Source organism: Lynx rufus, unplaced genomic scaffold (assembly GCF_022079265.1).
Source record: "Lynx rufus isolate CCGP_SWC_20201006 ecotype Redwood Valley unplaced genomic scaffold, mLynRuf1.p SCAF_7, whole genome shotgun sequence".
NCBI classification, from domain to species: Eukaryota; Metazoa; Chordata; class Mammalia; order Carnivora; family Felidae; genus Lynx; species Lynx rufus.
In genome coordinates this window covers 46,246,469-46,273,102 of record NW_025814889.1, presented here as the reverse complement: position 1 = coordinate 46,273,102, position 26,634 = coordinate 46,246,469, and the positions used below count along the sequence as shown (strand labels likewise).

Below are 26,634 nucleotides of genomic sequence, written 5' to 3'. Positions count from 1 at the left end.
ATATGAAATTTATTGTCAAATTGGTTTCCATACAACACCCAGTGCTCATCCCCAAAGGTGCCCTCCTCAATACCCATCCCCCACCCTCCCCTCCCTCCCACCCCCCATCAACCCTCAGTTTGTTCTCAGTTTTTCAGAGTCTCTTATGCTTTGGCTCTCTCCCACTCTAACCTCTTTTTTTTTTGTTGTTTTTTCCTTCCCCTCCCCCATGGGTTTCTGTTAAGTTTCTCAGGATCCACATAAGAGTGAAACCATATGGTATCTGTCTTTCTCTGTATGGCTTATTTCACTTAGCATCACACTCTCCAGTTCCATCCACGTTGCTACAAAGGGCCATATTTCGTTCTTTCTCATTGCCATGTAGTACTCCATTGTGTATATAAACCACAGTTTCTTTATCCATTCATCAGTTGATGGACATTTAGGCTCTTTCCATAATTTGGCTATTGTTGAGAGTGTTGCTATAAACATTGGGGTACAAGTGCCCCTATGCATCAGTACTCCTGTATCCCTTGGGTAAATTCCTAGCAGTGCTATTGCTGGGTCATAGGGTAGGTCTATTTTTAATTTTCTGAGGAACCTCCACACTGTTTTCCAGAGTGGCTGCACCAGTTTGCATTCCCACCAACAGTGCAAGAGGGTTCCCGTTTCTCCACATCCTCTCCAGCATCTATAGTCTCCTGATTTGTTCATTTTGGCCACTCTGACTGGCGTGAGGTGATATCTGAGTGTGGTTTTGATTTGTATTTCCCTGATAAGGAGCGACATTGAGCATCTTTTCATGTGCCTGTTGGCCATCCGGATGTCTTCTTTAGAGAAGTGTCTATTCATGTTTTCTGCCCATTTCTTCACTGGGTTTTTCGGGTGTGGAGTTTGGTGAGCTCTTTATAGATTTTGGATACTAGCCCTTTGTCCGATATGTCATTTGCAAATACCTTTTCCCATTCCGTTGGTTGCCTTTTAGTTGTGTTGTTTGTTTCCTTTGCTGTGCAGAAGCTTTTTATCTTCATAAGGTCCCAGTAGTTCATTTTTGCTTTTAATTCCCTTGCCTTTGGGGATGTGTTGAATAAGAGATTGCTACGGCTGAGGTCAGAGAGGTCTTTTCCTGCTTTCTCCTCTAGGGTTTTGATGGTTTCCTGTCTCACATTCAGGTCCTTTATCCATTTTGAGTTTATTTTTGTGAATGGTGTGAGAAAGTGGTCTAGTTTCAACCTTCTGCATGTTGCTGTCCAGTTCTCCCAGCACCATTTGTTAAAAGAGACTGTCTTTTTTCCATTGGATATTCTTTCCTGCTTTGTCAAAGATTAGTTGGCCATACGTTTGTGGGTCTAGTTCTGGGGTTTAAGAAGAAACATTTAAAGACCAAAGTGAAATGTAAAAATTTTAAAAAGGTGTGAGAGAGTGACAAATATTGAAGGTAGTCAAAGAAGAAACAACAGAGATAAAAGACCCTTTTAGGAAGATAACCAAAGCAAGGGAATAGACCACATAAGAAAAACTATAATTCAGGCAAAGTTAAAACAAGATTTGAAACGACAGATCGAAAGAGAACACTATGTACCTGAGAATAATAGTCAAAGCAAACAACACCAAGACATTCTGGTAAAATTACTCTATAGAGAAAAAAAATACTCTCTCGATCTCTAACATAATTTAAAAGGAAAAGAGAATTGAATTAGCATCAGACTTTCTCTCACAGTTTCACTTCATGTCAGGATTAAATAGAATAATAATTTCAAGATACTCGAGTAAGAAAATGTGAGGCAGTTTTTTTTTTTTTTTTTAATCATAACTGGCTTTCTCTTATAAAGGTATAGATACACTATTACCAACATGCAGGAGGTCGAGAAATACTGTTTCCCTGAGTCATTCCTGAAAATGTGCCAGTGCCTGAGCTTTAGACAACCAAAATGATGAGTGAGATATTTTTTAAAAAGGTTTGGTGAAGAGCGTTAATTATATAATTATTTGTAGTATGAAAACTAAAGGAGGATTGAAATTGAGAGGGTTATAGTATGTAGCAATTACATTTTAGATAAGATAGCTGAAGTGCCACTATAAAAAATGAAGCAAGAATAGAGGGTACTATATGCAGAAATTCTGTTGAACTCTTCATAGTAACTACATTGGTGTATTGGCATTAATGCTCAATTCTGAGGGTTTTTTTTTTTTTTGAGATTGTTTAATTTTGGATTAAGTGAGTAATCATTGGATATATTCTTTTGCCCTTGGATAAGCAGGATTTTCAGTGTGGAAGAAGTGAAATAAATGTAATATTTTATTTTTTTTTTTAATTTTTTTTTTCCACGTTTATTTATTTTTGGGACAGAGAGAGACAGAGCATGAACGGGGGAGGGGCAGAGAGAGAGGGAGACACAGAATCGGAAACAGGCTCCAGGCTCTGAGCCATCAGCCCAGAGCCCGACGCGGGGCTCGAACTCACGGACCGTGAGATCGTGACCTGGCTGAAGTCGGACGCTTAACCGACTGCGCCACCCAGGCGCCCCAAATGTAATATTTTAGAGGTTAAGGAAGGAAGACTGATAATTCTGCATTTTAATTGGAAGTAATGGCATGAGCTTAGTAGGTATTTTATGTTACACAGATACATATACAGAAATATGTATGTTTCCTCACTATGACTGCTAAACTATGACTGCTAAAGAGGAATAGGGAGAAAAAACATAAAATAACTATGTTATAACCTTGGAAAACTCTTCCACCTTAAAAGAATTCATACATTTCAGGTGAAATGGTTGATTTTATGTCTATGGCAAGAAATGTACAAAATAAGCTGGAACATACGATGTACCAGATAGCAAAGAGTCTATTACAGACTACTGGGGTCATTTTAGTAAGCCTGGAGAAGTAACTTGAGAAGTGCCTCTCAGGTCAAAGATGGAAAGAAACTCATCAAGTATGTTTAAATCCTTGAGTTCATGATGACATTGTAGAAGGGAAGTGGTCAGTTTGAGAGGATGACAGGGAACCAATTCATTACTTCTAACGTCGGTGATAAAGGGAAAGAACCAAGCAATTCATTTTCCCTTTCCTAACTGAAGCTACCAGTAGTTGACAGAATAGTAGATACGAGAAAGCTATTCCCACTAATATATGAAAAATAAATGATAAAATCAGCATATCAGCATTTTATAATTTCCAGTGAAATTGGATGTAGGCAGTGAAGGTCAATGGCTGCTGACATCATAACCAAGAAAAAAACAGACGTTATTTGCCGATGGAAGAAAAGTACACCATCTTTCATTTTGCCAAAGGTGTCAGTTTGACATGCATCTGACCAAACTTTGAATTTGCAGGAAATATGCAGGAAAAACAGGGACAGAGAAACATAACTGAACTGCTCTATGAGTATGCATCAGTGGATCTGGACATAAAGGTCAAATATAACTCAGGTCCGTCAACAGATAAACTGTGAAGAATGATGATGGAACTTGTAGATTAAAAGATACTAAAAAGGGGGTTGAGGGATGAATAGGCTGCACACAGGATTTTTAGGTAGTGAAAATAATTCTGTATGATACTATAATGATGGATACATTTCATGGATTTGTCCAAGCCTGTAGAATGGACAACATCCAAGAGTGAACCCTAATGTAAGCTATGGACTTCGGGTGATTATGATACATTAGTGTAGATTCATCAAGTATAACAAAAGTACCAGTCTGGTGGGGGATGTTGATGATGACGAAGACTGTGCATGTGTGGAGGTAGGAGGTATATGGAAAATTTTCTGTATCTTCCCCTCAATTTTGCTGTGAACCGAAAGCTGCTCTAAAAAAATATGACTTAACAGACTTAGTAAATGAAAAAAAAAGGTGGTAAAGGCTAGACTTTTTTGTGGATGCACACTTAGCTAATAAAACTATAAAGAAAAGTAAGGAGGTGATTACTGTAAACTCAGATTAATGGTTACTTTTGAGGAGAAGGAAGGGTTGGTACAGGGTCCATGAATAACCTTCTGAGGTGGTTGACAAATTTCTTTCCTGATTTGGGTGAAGGTTATGGGGTGTTTACCATATGATAACACATTAAATTATTCATTTATTTTCTGTATTTTTTTCTGTATCAGTGTTATAATATAATAAAAGGTTAAAAACAAGTTATCTTTAAGCTTCTCATCAGATAAAGTTCATTACCAGTACACAGTATTGGAAAGGTGGAAGCCTATGAGTTCTTTGCAAGAGAATGTTTTCATCAGATTAAATTTGAGAGGAAAATTTTCACATGGAGTCACTAAGAGTTGTGGTGTATTAAAAAGTTGCAATTTTTTGTGTATGTTAAGTTTATATTACTTTCCCATGGTGGTCTCTGTTTAAAATTGGGGGCATAATTCAGTAGAGGTAATTCTACAAATGAGTAAGCTAATGTTATTCAAGATAGAAATCTTCTGGAAGTTAAACTAAAGATAGGCCTTGGAGTACCCAGGGAAGGTGTAAACTCTACATCCCTTAAATGGTCGTCCTTTAATCATCATTTGCTTTTGATAAGAGTATGTAGCAGACCACAGTAGCCAGTACTTATTAGGTGTTCAGTAAAAGTGTATCAGTTGATATTATTTATTATAGAATAATAATTGTGTGCTATTCTTTATGAAAATGGTTCTTTGAATTAGTCATTAGCAAGGCGTGAGCTTTTTAGCCACCCTTCTACTGAGAATGGATTTTTCCTTAAACTTCCACACTTTGAGTGCCTTTTGAGACGAACATCAGTGCATTTGTCAGAAAGCCATCCAAGCACTTGAAGGATTGCACTTTGGTCTTAGAAGGAGTAAGCTAATTGATTATCAGTTGAGAATAATAACCTTAGATCTATTACATTCTACAAAGAAATCTCACACAAAAGTAAAAAACAGTCTTACCATTCAGTTCTGGGAAAAGCTACATAATTGTTGATTCCAAATCTGGAAACCCACACGAGCAGTGCAGTTTCCATGATGAGCTTCAAAGATTCTTAATTGCTTCTCTTCCTTAACAGAAAATAAACAACAGGAATTTGTAGCATACACTTAGTTATTCTATATTTGTATATCTCATTTCAAGCAGTCTTCATATAAGCTGTGGAATATAGTTTTAAGTATATCAGTTATTTTTGGACATAGATAACTCAAAGCTCTCATATGCATTTCCCAAAATGCATTAATAATGCCTCCTAAGCACTATCTCTGCAGAAGGTACATTACCTGTAAGACTGTTTTTATTTTATTTTTTTATGTTTATTCATTTTTGAGAGACAGAGGGCAAGCGGGGGTGGGGCAGAGAGAGAGGGAGACACAGAATCCGAAGCAGGCTTCAGGCTCTGAGCTGTCAGCACAGAGCCTGACATGGGGCTCGAACTTGCCAATGGTGAGATCATGACCTGAACTGAAGTTAGATGCTTAACCGACTGAGCCACCCAGGCGCTCTTACTACCTACTGTTACATGTGTTGTGAAATATAAAACGCATAGTTCTTTCATTTCCAGTTGCAACAGTGGGAAGACTGCAATATTTATCTTTGGGAAGATTTGCAGTATTTAGTTTTTAAGAAAAAAAATTATCAATATCCAGTTGACTCTTGAACAACATCAGTTTGAGCTACACAGGTCCACTTGTATGCAGATTTTTTATAAATACAGTACAATAAATGTATATTTTCTGAGTAGCATTCTCTAGCTTTATTATAAGAATATAGTGTATAAAACATATACAAAACATGTGTCAGTGGGCTGCTTATGTTATCAGTAATGCTTTTGATCAACAAACGGTAGGCTATTGGTAGTTAAGTTTTTGAGGAGACAAAAGTTATTTGTTGATTTTCCACTGTGTTAGGGGTCAGTGCCCCTAACCCCCTGCCTTGTTCAAGGGTCAACTGTATTGTTAAGATGGCATTTCTCCCTAAACTAGTCTATAGATTCAGTACAGTCTCAACAAAAATTCCAAGAGTTTTTGAGACAGTGTGTGTGTGTGTATGTGCATGTGTGTACATGTGCACGCACACTTTTTAAATAAATGACAAATTGAATCTAAAATTTGTATGGTTATGCCCAGGACCCATTAAAATAGTTCAACAGATTTTTTTAAGATTTAAAAAAATGTATGACATTTTTCAACTTGATTTCAAGATTTACCATAAAGCTAGAGTAATTAAAATGTATTAAATCTAAGGATAGAGATCAGTGGAACAGAATACAGTTCAGAAGCAGGTGCATTTAACTGACTTTAAAGCATGTATCAAGGGTGTAAATATGTTATTTTAACCTGCCTTGACAGACATTGAAGAAAAATAATAAACTTTGAAATCTTGGGGAAATAATAAAAGCCCTCTCTATGGAAAATAATTCCTAATGACTAGAGTCAGGGTTTTTGTTGTTGTTTTGTTGTTTTTTTTTTTTTCAACGTTTTTATTTATTTTTGGGACAGAGAGAGACAGAGCATGAACGGGGGAGGGGCAGAGAGAGAGGGAGACACAGAATGGGAAACAGGCTCCAGGCTCTGAGCCATCAGCCCAGAGCCTGACGCGGGGCTCGAACTCACGGACCGCGAGATCGTGACCTGGCTGAAGTCGGACGCTTAACCGACCGCGCCACCCAGGCGCCCCTGTTTTGTTTTTTAAAGGTTATTCCTTTATTTTGAGAGAGAGTTCAAGTGGGCAAGGGGTGGAGGGAGGGGGAGAGAAAGAGAGAGAAAGAGGGAGGGAGAGGGAGAGGGAGAGGGAGAGGGAGAGGGAGAGAGAGAGAGAGAGAGAGAGAGAGAGAGAATATCCTAAGCAGGCTCCATGCTGTCAGTGCAGAGCCCAACATAGGGCTCGATCTCAGGAGATGTGAGATCATGACCTGACCAGAAATCAAGAGTCAAGACACCTAACCGACCCAGGCGCCCCTACAGTCAGGTTTTTAAATTAAGGTTTTTAAAGAACACTTTGTTTTGTCAGTGTTATTCAGCAGCAGTAGGAAATGTGGGGGAATGGTTGGAGGCAAGTCTAGGAGGATGGATAGGAGCCAGATCATGTAGGGCCTAGTATTCATTCTAAGATAAGGCATTTGGATTTTATCCTGAAAAGTAGTAGGAGTCTTTGGAGATTTTCAGATAGCAGATTGACCTAGCTGGATTTATCTTTTAGAAGTCCCAATTTGATGGTTGTATAGAAAATGGTTTGAAGATTAGTTATAATTAGTCCTCTTCCTTAAATCTTCCAGTAAATCATCATTATTCTCAGGTGAAGCACAAACTCTTTTCATTGTGACTTAAACCATATAATTCCTTTCTCTCATTTTAGACAAATGTTCTCACCATTTCCTCCCTTGTACACTGTGCCCAATCCTGATAAACTACCTGTTGCTCTCTGAAGATGTCTATGATGACTCCTGTTTCTGCTTTGAATGGCTAGTTAGATGAAAGTGCCACTCATTTGAGATGGATTCAGAAATGTAGAATAGATTGTTTTTCCTTTCTTTACTTGTTTCTTTCCTTTTTTAAATGTGGGAAGAGAGCTGAGTTCAGCTTTGGACATGTTTGGGTTGCTTAGAGAAAACCATGGTTATGAAGTCTGGAGAGCTCTGAATATATGAGCCTGCAGCTCAGCAGAGCAGTCTCAGAGGAAGATATAGATTTATAGTCATTATCAAGTTAATGATTATTAAAGCCATGAACTATAAACATAGGGGAATTTTGCATCAGTGTCAGAGACTTAGGCAAAGATAATAATATAACAGAAACCTTGAAGAGTTTCTGCAGGGTTCAAGATTGAAAGATGTCTCAGTCTGACTGAGCTGTTGTGTGATTAACCATCGTTTTTTGCCCGGGTTTCAGGAAACCCCTCAGACTCAGGCAGATGGACATAGTTCCATCACTTACTCAGCTTGTGAAGAATCTGTTTCCCAAGGAAGCAAGTTGAAGAGATTTATGCAAATAAGTAATAATAACCATGGCTCTCCAGAGATGGTGGCTGGAGTGAGGTTGATGAGGGGGAGGAAGTGTGGGGTGAGATAAAAGGTAGGCCTCATCTGGATTCTTTTAGCACTTTTGGGAAATATATACCAGGTATGGAAGGACACATATGTTATGGCAACCATACTTGACATGATTGAGCATGTTAGGCAAAGGTCAGAGGTGTAGTTACAGCTGGCTTGTGAATGAGCACAGTGGTGTCAGAGAATAAGCAGTCTCACTATATTAACAGACTTCTTGGTGCTACCAGAAATTTGAAAAAACAATACATGAATATGCTATTATTGCTAGTGTCAAATCCCCTGCCCCCGACCTAGTGTGAATTGATTTCCAAATTAAAGCTGCAAATTGAAAATTTATTGCCTTCTCCCTTCTGGATCTGAAAGCCTGGACTAGGAATTTGTAGACTGCAACAGAATTGACATCAACTTCCAATTAAGTACAGACCTCCCTCTGAAATACAAGCAAATAGGAAAAAAAAAAAACAAAACAAAACAGGGCGCATAAGAAGATACTACAGTTCAAATGAATGACCCATATTAAGGAATCAGAGCAAATGTCTTCCTGTAATTTCCTTTAAGATAGAGGAGGAAAAAAATATCAGAGTTCAAAAGGACACAGTATACATGAAAATAGAGTAGGTAGTGTGAAAGAATACATTTAAGATCAGTAAAAACAGAATGATGATAAAGAGCATGATTGTTTAAAACAGTTTAAGCAATGGGGGATCTAGACAGATGACTAAAAAGAAATCAAATCAGTGAAATGGAATTTAACCTTGAGAAATTATCCCACAATTTGGAGAAGCAGAGATGAAAACAGTGGAAGAAAAGAAAAGATTTGGGATTTGGAGGTTGATGCAGGAGTTGTTATGTGTTACTGCAACAGAAAGCTATACAAGGGAATATGCAAGGGAATATGCAAGATATGCAAGGAATCAAAATACACTATATTGCTCTTTCTGAAAAAGTTACTTGATATACCTCAGAATTAAAATGTAGAGCTTGAGTGAGGAAGTCAGATAAGTAAATATTTGTGAAGAAGTTAAACATGGAGTTAAATCTAGTAATTGCTGTTAATGTGCTTTTAAAACTTAATGAAACCATGAGATATTTTGAAATAGAAGATAAAAAAGTACATAATAAACTTCTAAATATCAGGTGTTATCAATAAAAAAATGAGAAATGGTAGTGGGATGGTCAGATGAAGAAGAAAGACACACAGGAATAAAACCCTATTAACATCTTACCTTAATATATGGCAGTGTCAGTAGATACTGTCTTATTCTTGAAGTTGGTTATCATCTAAAATAAGATCAAATATGATTTAAAAACATAAAGGTAATTAAAATTGAATAAAACAGTTTGTATATCTTCCCAAACCCTAGAGCCTAGAGACATAAAAGGAGCATATAAATTCAATCTAGTGGGAAAAGTCCATGAAAAAGGAGAGAGGAGGAGTGTAAGGAAAGAATAAAAGTAGAATATAAGAAAAGAGTATGATCAAACAGTTATGCTATTAAATATAAATTGAAGATATAAATAATACAATCTGAATGTTGAATAATGTATTTTTTAATGTTTGTTTGTTTTTGAGAGAAAGCAACAGTATGAGTGGGGGAGGGGCAGAGAGAGAGGGAGACCACAGAATCTGAAGCAGGCTCCAGGCTCTGAGCTGTCAGCACAGAGCCCAAAGAAGGGCTTGAACCCACAGACCGTGAAATCACGACCTGAGCCGAAGCTTAACTGACTGAGCCACCCAGGTGCCCGAATAATATCTTTTAAGCATACTGCCCTATTGTGAACCACTCAAGTTGTAATTTTTTACTTTTACAAATAATTGTTACAATAAAGAAGAGCCTATATGAATTTGCATCTTTGATTACATCTTAGAATTAATGATTAGAAATGGGATTTATATATCAGGGTACATAAAATTTTAAGGCCATCTTTTTTTTAGTGGAATGATTTTATTGATTTTCACTGTCACAAAGTGTATGTCCACATATCATTTTTTACATGAAGTTTAAGAAAAAATGTTATTCACTCTGAAATTTTAAAATATATTTTACTTGTATTAAGTGTATTTTTTCTTTACTAGTGAGAGCAGGTATTTTCCATAGTGTTAATTATAGTGGATTCTCGTTGTTCATGGTACTTAATTCTACAGAGTTGTTGCAAATATTGAAATAGTGAATACAGAACCAGTGCTCTTGGGAAATACAGAATTAGATTTCTGCCAGCTTGTGGTCAAAACATTTTTATCAACTGATTATTCATAATCTTTATTTTTAATGCATGTTTCTGTTTAAAAATACCTTATTTAGAGGCTCGTGGGTGCCTCAGTCAGTTAAGCATCACCTGACTTGATTTTGGTTCAGGTTGCGATCTCTCAGTGTGTGGGATCGAGCCCCGTGTAGGGCTCTGCAGTGACAGCGTGGAGCCTGCTTGGGATTCTCTCCCTCCCTCTCTTCTGCCCCTGCCCTGCTCATGCTCTCCCTCCCTCCCTCTATCTCAAAATAAACAAATGTAAAAAAACCCTTATTTAATGTATAATGTTGAATGTTGAACAATACGGGTGTTTAAATTATAGCACCATCATTCAATGCAGTGTTACATAGCCATCAAAAATAATGTGAAAGAGATGTTTAATAACATGGTAAAAATCTTTATGTTGTTAAATGAAAACAGGTCATTATGATGCAACAAATGCCTCGAATTTACAACAGCTCACTTTTGTGGGGAAAAAAATCCAGAGGAGAGGGTGAGTTGGAGTCTTTCAAAATAAATTAACCATTTTCTCAAGGCAAATTCACCACTGTTACAGGGAAACGAAGACTTTGGGGCCTGCTGCATATATTCCCAGTGAAGAAGCTCAGTAACTAGGGTGCTAAATATAAATACTCTTTATTCTTGGCTTAGTGCAGGTGGCTCCATCATCTCTTGGTTTGGCTCCGCTCTTTTCCTTCTGTGCTTTGGGGCTCTATGATTTAGAGCGAGTGGATTTTTACTAAATTGTAAATTCTAAATCTTGTTGGTTAGTTGGGCCTTAACTATTTTAAAAACAGAAACCAGTTGTTCCATTCCTTGATGATTGGGAATTGCTTGTATGTGTATATAGAGATGTACATATTGTTCATATGCATAAAATAAAGGACTAGAAAGATGCTCTTTATATTTCTTTTTCCAAATTTCTATGGGGAACATTCATGTATTTCTTCTATAATCAGGAGAAAACAAGTAATTTGGATAAAACTAAATACTAGATTTTGATAAATTGAGTTAGATCCCTTTAATGTGTCTCTCATTTCTACTCCAGATACAGTATTAACTGTACTTCCTGTCTGGCCTACTAGACTACAGTCTTCTTGAACACAGTGTGGTTCAGCTCGCTTCATGTGAGGCCCTGTTATGTCTAAGACACTATTCAAGTTGTTTACCCATTTTTAAATTATTTATCTCACTGAATTGTAAGAGTTTTCTGGAAACACGTTTTTCATTGGGTATGTGATTTAGTAATATTTCCTGTCCATCTGTAGTTTTTGTTTTCATTTTCTTGTCAGTGTGTTATGAAGCACAGAAGTGTTTAATTTTGTAAAGTTTAATGTGTTAGTTTTTCTTTTGCTAAAAGTGTACTTGATATCTTTAGAAATTATTGCCTGATCCAAAGTCATAAAGATTTACAGCTGTGTTTTCTTCTATGAGTTTTATTGTCTTAACTTACATTTAAATTTGTGCTACATTTTTTGTATGGCATCTTATACTCTTATGTCAAATTTATTCTGAAGTATTCAGTTATTTTTTGTGGTGTTCTGAGTGAATTATTTAATAAATTTCAATTTATGTATTCTTTTAAGATGCCACATCTGAGACCATATCTGTCTGTCTCTGACTTATTGCACTTAGTATAATATTACTGTTGTTGCAGGTGACAGGATTTCCCTTTTTTATGGCTGAATAGTATTCCATTGTATATATACACACCACATTTTCTTTATCCATTCATTTATCCATGGACACTTAGGTTGTTTCCGTGTCTTGGCTATTTTAAATAATGCTTTAGTGAACATGAAGATACAAGTATCTCTTGGACGTAGTGATTTCATTTCCTTCAGAAGTGGGATTGCTGGATCGTATGGTTCTCTTTTTAATTTTAGAGCAACTTCCTTACTGTTTTCTGTAGTGGCCGTACCAATTTACATTTCCACTATCAGTGCACACACGTTCCCTTTTCTGCACATTCTTGTCAGCATTTGCTGTCTTGTGTTTTTTTCTCTTTTTAATGGGTGCCTCGCCCTGTGGAAAGGTCTGCTGGAGGGCCTGTGGTTGAGCTGATTTATCATTTTCCTCCTCCTTATGAGGAAGCTTCTGCCACATTCCTCACAGTCCCTTAGCCTGGGGCTAAGCTGTTTTTTCTTCTGAAAATGAGATTTGAGATTCTGTCAAGGGGGTCCCTATCTGGGTGAATCCAAAGCAGAGATCCTTGAGGGTGAGCACATGGGACATTCATCAAATACATAGGAAGCCCCACTAGGTTCAGGCAACTTTCTAGGCATTAACCATGACCATAATCCAATGCACAGAGCAGACAACATTACTGCCCTCCAGGGTTCCCGTCTAGTTGGGAGTCAGACAGTCACACTAGACGTTACAAGCAGGTAGTGTCCACAGTGCAGTTGATATGACATCATCCTGGCTTCCTCTCGAAATGGATGAATCTTCCTTCCTTCCTTTCTTCTTTTTTTTAAATTGAAGTACAGTTGACACACAGTGTCACATCAGTTTCAGGTGTACAGCGTAGTGATTTGACAAGTTTATGCCTTATGTTATGCTTGCCACAAGTGTAGTTACCATCTGTCACCATACAATTCTTTCACAGTATCATTGACTGTATTCCCTATGTGTTATCTCTTGTCTTTTTGATGGTAGCCAATTTGCAAATATTTTCTCCCACTCAGTAGGTTACCTTATCATTTTGTTAAGCACTTCTTTTGTTGTGTAGCGCTTTCTAGTTTAATGAAGTCCCACTTGCTTATTTTTTATCTTGTTGCTTGTGCTTCGGGTGTCCTATCCAAAAAATTGTTGTCAAGAAGCATGCCAAGGAGCTTTTTCCCTGTGTTCTTTTCTTCTAGGAGTTTTATGTTTTTCAGGTCTTAGGTTTAATCCATTTTGAGTTAATTTTTGTAAATGGTATTAAGATAGGGGTCTAGTTTCATTCTTTTACATGTGAATGTCTAATTTTCCCTGCATCATTTATTGAAGAGGCTGTTTTTTCTCTACTGACTATTCTCGGCTTTCTTGTCAAATACTAATCGTATCGATTTCTGTATTTTTCATTGCTAGTATATAGAAATGCAGTTTATTTCCATATATTGACCTTATATACTGTAACTTTACTGAATTAATTAGGCCTGGGAGTCTTAAAAAAAATATTCTTTAGTATTTTCCACTCGTAGAATCATGGACTGTGAACAATGACAGTTTTACTTCTTCCTTTCCAATCTAGATGTCCTCTATTCCTGTTTGATTGTACTGACTAGGTCCTCTGTTACAGTGTTGAATAGAAGACATCCTTGTTTGTTCCTGATCTTTGGGGGAAAATAATTTATTATTATTATCTTTTTTTTTTTTTTTTTGCCATTGAGCATGATAGCAGTAGGTTTTTTTTGTAGACCCCTTTTGTGGAAGTTTCCTTTTATTCCTGGTCTCTTCACAATTTATACCATGACAGAGTATTATATTTTGTCCAATCCTGTTTAGTATTAGCAATAGATACTACCAGTGCTTTTAGCAGTAGATTCAGTCTATGGAGATGATTATATGATTTTATTTTTTAATTTGTGAACATGATGAATTGCATTAATTGTTTTTAGTTGTTAAACCAGTCTTGTGTTCTTGGGGTAAATCCCATTTGGTTATGGTTTAGAATCCTGTTTAGATGTTAAGAGATTCAGTTTCTGACAATCTGTTGAGGATTTTTATGTCTTTATTCATAAGAGGTATTGGTCTGTAGTTGATTTTTCTTATCCTGCCTTTGTCTGGCCTTGGTGTAATACTAACCTCATGGAATGAGGTGGGAAGTGTCCCCTCTTCCACTGTTTCCTGGAAGAGTGTGGGATAGATTGATATTATTTCTCCAGTAACTATTTCGTAGAAGCCATCAGTGAAGCCATCTAGGCCTGGGGATTTCTTTATGGGAAGATTTTAAGTTGTTAAGTCAATTTCTTTAATTGTATTGGGTCTTTAGATTTTTTTTTATTTCTTCTTGATTCACTTTTGTTTGTCTCTTTCCAGGAATATTTCCATTTTATCCGAGTTGTCTACATTGGCATAAAGTTATTCATTGTATCTCCTTATAATCCTTTTAATTTCTGTTAGGTCAGTTGTGATGTTCTTCTTGTATACATGATTTTATTCACAAATTGCCCAATTTATGTCTTTTCTCTTTTTTGGGAGGCCAGTCTGAGTCTAGCTAAAGGATAGTCAATTTTGTGAATCTTTTCATAGAACTCACATTTAGTTTTACTGAATTTGTCTTCCTCTACTGTTTTTGTGTTTTAATATGCCATTGATCACTACCCTAATATTTTTGTTTTCTTTTGCTAGCTTTGGATTTAGTTTACTCTTTTTTTTCTAGTTTCTTAAGCTTGAAGCTTAGTTTATTGATGTGTAATTAGCTTCTTTTCTAATATAGGCACCTAAAGGGTAAATGTATAGAATTTACCCTAGGAAGTTCTAGGGTAACTTAGAACCCTAGTTTTTTTTGCAAAGTTAATGTATGTTGTATTTTCATTTCCTTTTATCTCAAAACATTTAAAAGAACTTCTTGTGATTTCTTCTTGGGCCCATTGCTCATAGAGAAGACATTAAGAATTTAGAAAATTCTCATTTGTGGACTTCTCATATATTATTGTTGTAGATTTATTAATGAATTCCGTAGTTCTCAGAGAATATACTTCATATGATTCAGTCTTTTAAAGTGAATTGAGACTTGTTCTGTGACCTAGTATGTGGTCTCTCCTAGAGTAACTTCCTTGCATAGTTTGAAGAATGTATATTCTCTTGTTATTGGATGGGACTTTTCTGTAGAGGCTAGTTTAAATTGGTTAATAATGTTCAGATTTCCATATCCTTAATGTTTTCCTGTCTAGTTCTTCTTCTTCTTCTTCTTTTTTTTTTTTTTTTTTAAGATTTTATTTTTAAGTAATCTCTACTCTCAACGTTGGGCTCAGACTTACAACCTTGTGATCAAAGTTGCATGCTCTTCCAACTGAGCCTACCAGGTACCCCATTTCTGCCTAGCGGTTCTAAACTTTATTAACATAAGAGTAGGATGTTGAGATCTTGGACTGTTAATGTTGAACTATTTATCCATTGCTGTCAGTTTTTTCTTCATTTGTTTGAGGCTCTGTTTTTATGTGTGTATATGTTTATAGTTGTATCTTCCTCATAATTTGATCCTTTGTCATTATAAAATGTGCTTCTTCTTTACCTCTTATATACTTTTTGTCTTGAAGTATATATTATCTGATAGAGCCTCTCCATCTCTCTTAATGGATTTACTGTTGTAACGTTTTACCTTCAACCACTTTGTATGTTTCAATACAAAGTACGTCTTTTGTAGACAGCATATAGTTGAATCTTGTTTTGTTTTACCTAGTCAAACAATCTTTGTCTATATAGATAGAAGTATTTTTTTTGAAAAGGAAAAACTATCTATTTAAAGGGTTCAGCCTTTTGCCTTTTGATTGAAGTGTTTAATATATTCACATTTAGTGTTATTAATGATGTGGTTGGGCTTACAGCTGACATTTTGATTTTTTTTTTTATATCTTTCTTTTTTGTTTAGTTTTGGCTCTTTTTTGCCTCCTTAAGTAGATATTTTCTGGAGTGCCATTTTAATCCCTTTGCTGATTTTTTAAAACTGTATTTTGGACAATAAAATAATTTTAGTGTTATTCTAGTGCAATTTTTTGCATTTTGTCAAAAAATACTTTATGATAATACTGGGTCAATTTCTGTAAAGTATAGAAGTTTTACTCTAGTATAACTCCATTTCCTCCCTCTTTTTTGCTATTGTCATTTGTATTACATTTCTGTTGTAACCAATATGAAGTCATACTAATTTTTGCTTAATAAGATCTTACGTGTTTTAAAGGGTTAAAAAGAAAAAAGGAGAAAGCATTATTTGTAGTCTTTTGTATTAACGCACATATTTGCGGTTTCTGGTACTCCTTCATGCTTCCTAAGGATTTAAGTTCCCATTTGGTGTCCTGCTCCAATATAATTTTATTCTTTCCCATGTCCTTTGTGTTCCATATCTTTTACTTTTTAAACTTTTTTTTGTGCTATTTCTTTTTGATTTCTAAAAATCCCCCCTTAGGGATGTAATATACAGCATAATGACTATACTTAACACTGCTATATGATACAGGAAAGTTGTTGAGAATAAATTCCATGAATTCTCATCACATAGAGAAAAGACTTTTTCTTTTCTTTTTAAAAGTTTCTACATGATGAATATTAGCTGAATCTATTATAATCATTTCACAATATATGCATACCAGATCATGTTGTATGCTTTAAACTTTATAGTGATGTATGTCAATTATTTCTCAAAACTGAAAAAAAATCACAAAAAATTCCTCCTTTTCACCTTCTGTTTCTGTTTCCTTATTTTTTTTTAATTGATTCTTGTGTTATTTCTACTTTAGACTTCATTTCTGAAGTGATTTATTCTTGTACTTCTAATTCTTTCATCCTGTCACCTCAGTTTTGAAGTTTGTAATTTTGTTTTATTCTTTTATGGCTAGTATGAAAGTATTATTTTGCAGTAGGTGATAAATTTTATTCTAGAGCCATATATTTCTGTCATATTTTAATTGTAGGAATGTTATTTTTTATTTTGTTTTGAATATTAACTTTTTAAAAAAATGTTTAATGTTTCTTTTACTTTTGAAAGAGAGAAAGAGACAGACAGACAGACAGACTGTGAGCAGGGGAGGGGCAGAAAGAGAGGGAGACACAGAATCCAAGGCAGGCTTCAGGTTCTGAGCTGTCAGCACAGAGCTTGATGTGGGTCTCAAACCCGTGAACTGCAAGATCATGACCTGAGCCGAAGTTGGATGCTTAACTGACTGAGCCACCCAGACACCCCTTGAATATTAGCTTTTAAAATGGGATTTGCCCTTAATACCTTTATTATTTTATTTTCATGTATAATTATTTTTCTTAAACTTGTCAAAGAAGGCAGTGTTCGTCATAACTTTTATAACTTCACAGAACTCTTCTGTGTGTTTCAAAATATGGCAGCTTGCTTTCTGAGATTTACTGGCTCTGTTTCCTCCTCCCACTTTTTTCTGTGCCTTATTTTTCCATCATCTCTCATTTTTCATTCTACTACCAGTAATTTATCTTCAGTATGGAGCTTTGTCTGGAAGGTCAGCTTTAAGAGTTCATAGTGGGTTAAAGTGCACTAGCCCCTTTAGTGCCAACCGTGGATTCATTGTATTTCCTCATTCTTGGAGTGGCCAGAACCCTTCCTAGTCAGCTGACTTTCTCAGATTTGTTTGCACTGCTTTCCATTGTTACCTAACTTGTTTTTAGGTCTCCCAAATGCCCTATTGTTTCTTTATGATTCCTCCTGCAGAAGTGCTGATGCCAATCAGATCTTATGGCTCTTGGTAGTTTTCCATGCCTTTTTGTATTTTGAGGTTTTTGGTGATATATTATATTACATTATGTTATGTTATGTTATGTTATATATATTATATGTGTGTATATATATATATATATATATATATTTTTTTTTTTTTTTTTTTTTTGCCTAGCTCTGTTGTGAATGGATTTTCGGTTTTGCTACCTAGAGTTGCTCTCTCTGTTTTTATGTGAAGGACTTGTGGAGATTTTTTAAAACCTGTGCTGCTACCAGTACTGTCACATTCTTTTTTTATTGTTATTATTTGAGAGAGAGAAGAGAGAAAATGCAAGCAGGGGAGTGGGGAGAGGTAGAGAATCTTAAGCAGGCTCCACACTCAGCATGGAGCCTGACACGGGGCTCTATCCTACAACCATGAGATCATAACCTGAGCTGGAATCAAGAGTTGGACGCTCAACCCTTAATACTTTTCATGTCTTAACCATCCAGGTGCACCTACTGCTGTCATCTTCTTAGGTGTTAAAACAACTTCCCTATGGGAGCTCCCTTCCAAGGTTAGGTTCACATGTCAAAATTTATGACAGTAGTACTTTGGTATGACTAAACAAAGATTTATTACCCACACAGGTGGGGGAAATTCTGAGACAGGGGCAGAGGACAACTTTCTGGGAAGAGGTCCAGAAACAGAGAAAGTGAATGCAAGTGCGCAGGTGTTCTATAAAGGATAAGTCCAGTTGGTGCAGAATTTAAAAGAGGAACCCACCAAACATGGAATATGAAAGAGATAGCAAGGGGCTCATGTACTTGGGGGTATTGGCGGGGTTGAGTCCTATCAGTACACTGCTGATAATGACAGATACAGGGAAGGGATGACACTCAGAGATTGTCAGCACTAAATCAAAACATCAACAGGGGTCTGTTTCTTTCCTTTGGTCTTCATAGTAGAGATCCATTTTTTAACTCTTGTTGTTGTGGCCTACTGCTGAAGAATGGGGCTTTGATCTTGCCTGCCATGTTTGTTTTTGGTACCCATGATTAATTTCTCCTTGGAAAAACTTACATTTCCAGGGAGAAACCAAGTAGGCCTATTTAGTAATCCCAACCAGAGAGATTAAAGGTGAAGACTATGTATTATCTCCACTTTGAGTAACAAGTCACTGTTGGTTGGATGAATCAATGAATGACCAAAAACTATGTTAAGAATAAGTGAGGAGCCCCTGGGTGGCTCAGTCTGTTAAGGGTCCTGACTTTGGCTCAGCTCATGATCTCACGGTGTGAGTTCGAGTGCTGTATCAGGCTCTGTGCCAACAGCTCAGAGCCTGGAGCCTGTTTTGGATTCTGTGTCTCCCTCTCTCTCTGTTCCTCCCCAGCTCTCTCTCTCTCTGTCTCTCTGTCTCTCTGTCTCTCTGTCTCTCTCTCTCTCTCTAAGATAAATAAACATTAAAGAAAAAAAGAATGAATAATAGCCTTCTTAACTCTGCTTTCTGTTCAGCTCTATTAATTACATATATCACTTAAGGTATCTAATTTTTTTTTTTTTAATTTTTTTTTTTCAACGTTTATTTATTTTTGGGACAGAGAGAGACAGAGCATGAACGGGGGAGGGGCAGAGAGAGAGGGAGACACAATCTGAAACAGGCTCCAGGCTCTGAGCCATCAGCCCAGAGCCTGATGCGGGGCTCGAACTCACGGACCGTGAGATCGTGACCTGGCTGAAGTCGGACGCTTAACCGACTGCGCCACCCAGGCGCCCCTTAAGGTATCTAATTTTATCAAGTATTTACTGAGTGTCTAATCATTCTACCTAATTTGGGCACAGTGAGATCCTGGGAATATAAATAAGCAGTCTAGTATTTACTTGACTCTGATATGATATTGATTTTAAGAACTTTTTTATTTACAAACTAATACAGGAAATGTGCAACTTCAGTTGTAAAATGTTACCCCATCTCAGAAATGTTAAAATGTTGAAAAATATATCCTGCAACTGAGGAATTATTTATGAAATGTTTATAAATGGCCAAGCATAATGCTAAATGCTTTTGCACATATTATCATTTAACCTTTAACTCAGTGAGGGTAGATTATCTTTCATTTGCAGATAAAATAAAGCTTGCAGAAATGGTGTAAGTAGTTAAGTGTTAGAGGGACGTTGAACTCAGGTCTATCTCATTTCTGACCGATACATAAATCTTTTCAGCCAATATATAAAATTAGTGTATCTTTTAGGGAAGGTTTTTATTTTTCCTGTCTGTTTTCCTGTGTTTACTTCAAAGAGTGAATTTTAATTTTTTATTTAATGATATACACGACTTAGAAGGCTTTTTTTCCTTCCAAAGTTTTTCAAAGATCTGATTATGGAATTTGCAGTTCTTTAAGATGGTTAATGAAATGCTAAGTAATTTAGGGTTTTTTTTCTTTTTCTTTTTTTTTTTTAACTATTCCTCATTTTTCAGTTGGATTGCTTGTCTTTCTTGGCAGCTTCTCAGGGCTCTTTTAATGTCTTACCATACTGAATTTTTGGTCGATTTTAGTGTGAAATAATGTAGACCTATTTAAATTTGGACTTAAACTATGATATCACTCTTATAAATGACATAATCGCTTTAGTAAATTCAATAAAGCCATTCATTTAGAAAGTGGAAGAAACCACCTCAGAAGTTGACATTGTGACAGTTCTTTTGGGGAAATGAGAAGGAAAAGTAATCTGCTAGGGAATAAAGAAAAATGGGAGGATAAAATTGTGGTGATGTGGGCTGGCAGAATTGGGATGAGTTTCTAAAATAGAAATTTGTTTGGTAAACTAGTCATGCTAATCTTGTGTTCAGTTTTTTAAAAATCTAGCCTGAATTTAAAACACCTTAGTCTAGGACCATTCCATGTGCAATAACAGATACTAACTCTGCTTAGATAAAAATTATCATACTGTCCTTGAATTTAATTTAGTATGCTGGTAGTCTTCCTCAGTATTTGAGATCATCATGTAATGTCCAGGACCTGAAAATTGGATTATCTTCCCAGAAATATGTGATGCTCTTTATTTCTCTTCAGTTGCTTATATTTTCCATTCCTCTCTCCCAGACTATTTATGAAAATATTATATTTGATATTAGGTAAACATCAAATAATTTTTTTCTTGAATATTATTTCGGCTCAGAACGTGATTTACTAATCAGGAGTGTATACTAATAATTCTCAATGACACTGCAAAGTTCTGTGGTTGCGCACTAATCAAGCTGTGTATTTTAACTTTGGTATAGTATGGATGGCTTGTGAGATTTTTGGGTCTGCTTTGTCTCATGAACACAATGCCTGTGGCAGCACTTGTTCTTTTTGCTACCTGACTTGTGGAGGTCAAGTAACCAGATAGCAGAAAGCAAGCAGAAATGATCATTTGCTGGAGCTAGACTGGGTTTTGCAGAAACAGCTCCACCAGAACACCTTTTTAAGCCCTTTCAAGTATATGTTTTTACTTTTGTTTATTGAAACCATAAATGATGGGAGAAGAAACAGGCTCAGGTTCTTTGTTTTTACACCTCAAGAAGGGGAAAACCTATTGCAGATTTAAAACTATTTCACAGTGCCAACTGTGAGTAAGCCCTGGGATTTTTCTTTTTGCCGTAACAATTTTGGCCACCTATCTCCTAATGAATTTTGTGGAAGGCTGGAAGATGTGAGTCCAGAGGTGGAAATTGACAGTAGTGCTAATACTGGGAGCTTCTCTCTGCTAGCTTGTAGTGAACATGGGGCCTGTTGCCAAGTGCTTGGGGGTTTTGGACACCATGAAAATACGTTCAAATTTACTGTGTGACTTATTTTTCATAGGTGTATTTGACCTTAAGACATGTGTTACTTGGGATTTGTATGTGTTATTGCAGACTGTAAGACTGTTTTAATGGGCAAGATCAAATTTTGATAAAAGAAATTTTAGAAATGTTTGAGTTTTTCTGTTCTTGTTAATAGGCAGGCAGTGGTTAAAGGTTCCCTTCCACATCCTTTTGCCTTGACATTATTTGAGGACACATTGTACTGGACTGACTGGAATACACACTCCATTTTGGCTTGCAACAAGTATTCTGGCGAGGGTCTGCGTGAAATCCATTCTAACATCTTCTCTCCCATGGATATACATGCCTTCAGCCAACAGAGGCAGCCAAATGGTAAGTGATCTTGATTTTTAAATTGCAAGTTGGAATAGCTTTAGCACTCAGATGTCTGGCTTTAGTGAGGGCAGGAGGAGAGAGGACGTATCCAAAGGTAGTGGAAAGGAATGAAACATAGGAAAAATGTCAAAATATAATTCAGGTTAAGCAGCAGCCTAAACCATTTGTAGCTTGTTATCTATCACTGTTGGCCAACTCAGCCCTTTGTTTGGGTCTGGGATTATGGTGGTAGAGAAGAGAGAAAATAAGAAACTGAGATAGCTAAGCTTATACACAAATGCGTTTCTTGTTTATATTATTTCTCTCTAATGTGTGTTTGATTTTGTTCAGATGGGTGTGTTTGAAAACAAACTTTTCTTAAAAAGAAACCTCTGTGAATGAATCTAACTACCTCAGGTTGCCTAATAAAATACCTGCTTAAGCTTTTCTATGCACACTCTCTCTCCACCTCCCCTCCTTTTTTCTTAGTTTTGCTTCTATTTTTGGTCAACCTTTGCAGTGACTTGAGCTTTGGCTGCTGGCAACAATTTATTGTAAGAGAGGGATAGAATTAGGTTTAAAAGGAATATGAGAATGTTAAGTGTTTGGCACTTGTATATAAATAAATGTCTGGCATTTGTCTGAGTGTATTTCAGATTGTATTCCAAAGCCAAAAATGAAGGGTTTTTTGGATTATGCATTGCTTTGTATTAGTTCTGTCTGTTTAGGGGGAGATAGTCAAATATTGAATGTGTTATATTGCAATCTGGTGATCATGAGTCCATAAGAATGTTTTTAAATGTAGGGGTTGGCCTTTTGTAAAAATGTATGAATTTTTCTTCCCATGCTTAGCATATTTTAGAGAATTTCCTTTTTGTTTGTTTGTTTTTTGATTTTGTTTAATGGTACGGTTGGTCTTTTGTTTTACTAGTTTGAGAATTTGCGGTTATTACTGCTTTCATCTTTCATATTTTGTTGGTCTCCATTTTATGTTGATTTTTTTCTATGAATATTATTTAAATCCATCCCTTTCCATAGTTTCTACAAGTGTGCTAATTAATCCCCACTTCTCAGTTTTCTCTCTTTTAGTCTATTATGTTTATCTTTTCCATGTTAATATTTCCACAGTATTTTTCAACATTCTAGTTATTTTTCTTGGCTTTCAGTACCCTCCACCACAATTTGTTCCCATTCTCTGTGCTCACTTAGGTTTAGCTCTTACTAGTCAACAGAAACCTTAATATCCAGTTAGACTATTTGCCTTAATGTCTCACCCAGTGTACAGTCTCTAAGCTTTTATTCATACAGTTTTACCACATTTGAAATGTTTTCCTGTCTATCCTTCCTATTCTTCAAGGATCGTGTTGCGTCCTACATCTTCAATGAAAGTTTTCTTCTTTAATCCTTAGTGATTTATTTTCCATTTGGTTCAGTAATATTTAAAGTCTATAATGTATAAGATAGCACATAATTTCATTGTTTTATATTGTTTCCTAGTTTGTTAATTTTGGTATACAGACTAGATTGTAAGCTCTTTTAGGGCAGGGGTCTCCTGTTTATTTCTTGTGTATTCCTCTCAAGGTACAAAATGATAAGTCAATTCTCATTGATTAATTTCCTTCCTTGCAGATGTTTTGGTAGTTAAGCCACCTGGATGACATTTGGTAATAATTTGGTTTATCACAGTTGCTCTTGTTATGGTTGTTAACCTTTGTGTACCTAGTGTGAGGGAGGGCATCCATAATCATTGGTATTAATCAGTGTGATTTATATTTGACAGCTACAAATCCATGTGGAATTGATAATGGTGGTTGTTCCCACTTGTGTTTGATGTCTCCAGCCAAGCCTTTCTATCAGTGTGCTTGCCCAACCGGGGTCAAACTCCTGGAGAATGGAAAAACCTGCAAAGATGGTAAGAAGGTGGTCTCCCAGAAGGAAAAATTTTAGATAGCAGTTGGAATTCTGTATGATTTATTTTATTTCTCTATCATAAGCTCTGTAGATTACAGTGTTTTGGGAGAGTAGTCACTTAATCTCTGCCTTCACAGTTGGTTATATAACAAGGGTGTTTTGTATTTGAGGGCGTCTCTTTAATACTATTTTATAAATTAGTATTTCAACTAAATTTTTAACATGCTATTTTTGAAAAAAATTAGGTGCTATTTCATTTTTCACGAGATGTCAGCCATTGATATCACAATTGATTTTTGTGAAAATGAATATTACTTTTCTTAAAAAATGTATTTTTAACAGTAGGTTGCACTTGAAAATAAAGAACCTCAGTGAAAGAAACAATATTTACTAAACTTCCAACTATAAAGACTATCATGGGGTAGATAAATTTTCTAAAAGTTTATTGGATGCTATTTTTAATTGCCTTTTAACAACAGAAGTGCTTTCAGAAGAAGAAGAAAAAAATCCCAGTTTCTACTATTTAAAGCAAGCAACCTCTTTCTGTACTTAACCACTGCTACTTCTGCTTACTTTCTTTACTTCCCCTACAGAGAGAGGGCACATTGGAGAAGTATGTTTAATTAGGACATTTCAAGAGACTTGTGCTTTGGGAGAACACCAGTTTTTCTCTTTTTCTTCTTAATGAGAATGTTATTCTTCTTTCTTACCCCTATGGCTAGCTATCTGGTTTTCTAGCCACCAGCAAGACCTAGTAAGAAAATTGTTATATTTAGCAGTGACTTCTTTATCTAACTCTGAAAAGCAGAAGCCTTTATTTCAGTTGGGTTAGAGTGTTCCTGGCAAGGGGGTCAGGGAGTCAGAGAGATGGAATTGAGTTGGTGTACAGGATATTTGTCATGACTTGGCATTGATAAATTATCCTCCTAGTCAAAGGTGAAGCTGGCTGACTCTTGTCAGGCGGTTTCCATGGCAAACAATAATTTGGTTTCAATTTAAAACAAAAGGTTTTTGTAATGTTGCTTTTTTGTTTAAAACATGTAGCCTGACTTTAAAACAGAGGATTTATTTTAGTAATAGTGGTCTGTCTACTCCCTCACAGCAGTGTAAATGTACATGTTTAACTAGTATTTAAAATTTTAGATGTACATTTGGCGTGTAGTAGCTTTAAGTTAACTATTCTGTTTTGATCACCTTGCTCAAATTAACAGCTTCACTTTCTATGACTTCTTTGTTTGCAAAGTTTGGGCTGGCTTTTTTTGGTAGTTAGCAGAGGCAGTGAATGGTACAGTTATGCCTGCTTGGTGCCTGCTGTGGTATTTAGGGCTGTATTTTCTCTAAGATGAAGTTTATCTATAGTTATCAAGTAAAAAAGTTGATCTTGAGAGCTTGACTCCTCTTCATATTTTTTTTTGCAACTATAATTCCAGATTGCTGTGAAACTTAATACCAGTGTTTTATTTAAAAAATTTTTTTTTCCTAATATTCTTGAGAGAAAGAGACAGAGCATGAGCTAGGTGAGGGGCAGAGAGAGAGAGTGAGAGAGACACAGAATCCGAAGCAGGCTCCAGACTCGGAGCTGTCAGCACAGAGCCCAACATGGGACTCAAACTCATGAACTGCTAGATCAGGACTTGAGCCGAAGTTGGATGCTTAACTGGCTGAGCCCTCTAGGCGCCCCACCCGTATTTTCTTTTAGACTCACTTCTTTCGGAATCTTTTTTCAGTCTTTCAGATATCAACTTGCTTACTATCTTTTATAGTTATATGACTTTTTGCTGGTGCCTTACTTGGACACTAAAAATCAAAACAAAAAAAAGATTGAATTTAATGTTCTCATTCTCAGCTATGTTTTTATTGAATATTATTTTGGGTTTAAAACATTTCATAAGCAAATCTGATTTAAAACTCAGTGAAATAAAAATTTGAGTGTTTCTTTTTTACTGATAATATATTAGCTAATATTTATCCAGTGCATGTTCAGTACGTTCCTGAATTTTACATTCACGTTATTTTTAAAAAATGTTTTTTTATTTTTGAGAATACAGAGTACAAGCAGGGGGGAGAGGTAGAGAGAGATGGGGACAGAGGATCGGAAGCGGGCTCTGTGCTGACAGCAGTGAGCCCAATGCGGGACTTGAAATCACAAACTGTGATGAGATTATGACCTGAACTGAATGAAGTTGGCCACTTAACCGATTGAGCCACCCAGGCTCCCATACATTGATCTTGTTTAATCCTCACAGCAACTCTGTGAGAGATAGATGAAGAAAACTAGGTTTAGGGAGATCAAGTTTTGCCTAAGTTTGTATAGGAACTTGAATCTGTTTCTATCAGATCTACAGCTCTTACTCTTAACCACTGTTTTGTTAACTGATTCCCTCTCTTTGCTACTGCTTTCCTTCACCGTAGCCTTCTTTGTTCTTAATTATGTCAGGCATTGCCTTATAGTTCTCTTTGTTAAAACAGCTTTACTGAAATATAATTTGCATGCTATAAACTTCAGTCACTTCAAGTATACAATTCACTGGGCTTTTTAACTAATTTACAGTTGTACAACCATCACAGTCTACTTTTAGAATATTCTCATCAGATACAAAAGACCTTTGTCTTGGATTTATTTACCTTTTTAAACATACTTCTTGAACAAAGGACCTATATCCTATGTCTCCTTCCTCCTTTAATATTCAACTACTTAACTTCTTAGTCATTACTTAGTCGTTATTCATTATACCTTTTAAGTAACTGTTATTAATTTCAGGACCTATATAACGAATGAAAATAGAGAAGGAATCAAAACTTGATTTGGAGAGCTGAGCCATTATAGAGCTTGGCCTTGTAGTCAAGCTATTCCTAGTTCATTATGTTTACTTTCCATTTCCACCCTAAATAGACCCTGAGTATCCTTTTGTACCCCTTTACTTTTCAATTCTTGAAGAGGTTCTGCATTCTTTATTTAGAATGACTAAATTTTACCTG

The 26,634-nt window shown here is 36.0% G+C and overlaps 1 protein-coding gene across 1 annotated transcript in view; it reads left to right on the top strand.

The window, feature by feature from the left end:
- The window catches only part of LRP6 (LDL receptor related protein 6), a 175,395-nt gene that overhangs the window by 83,504 nt on the left and 65,257 nt on the right, over positions 1-26,634 (top strand). The window contains exons 4-5 of the mRNA XM_047066194.1: positions 21,566-21,762; positions 23,525-23,656. Coding sequence (XP_046922150.1) covers positions 21,566-21,762; positions 23,525-23,656 — 329 coding nt within the window. The remainder of the gene's footprint in view (positions 1-21,565; positions 21,763-23,524; positions 23,657-26,634) is intronic.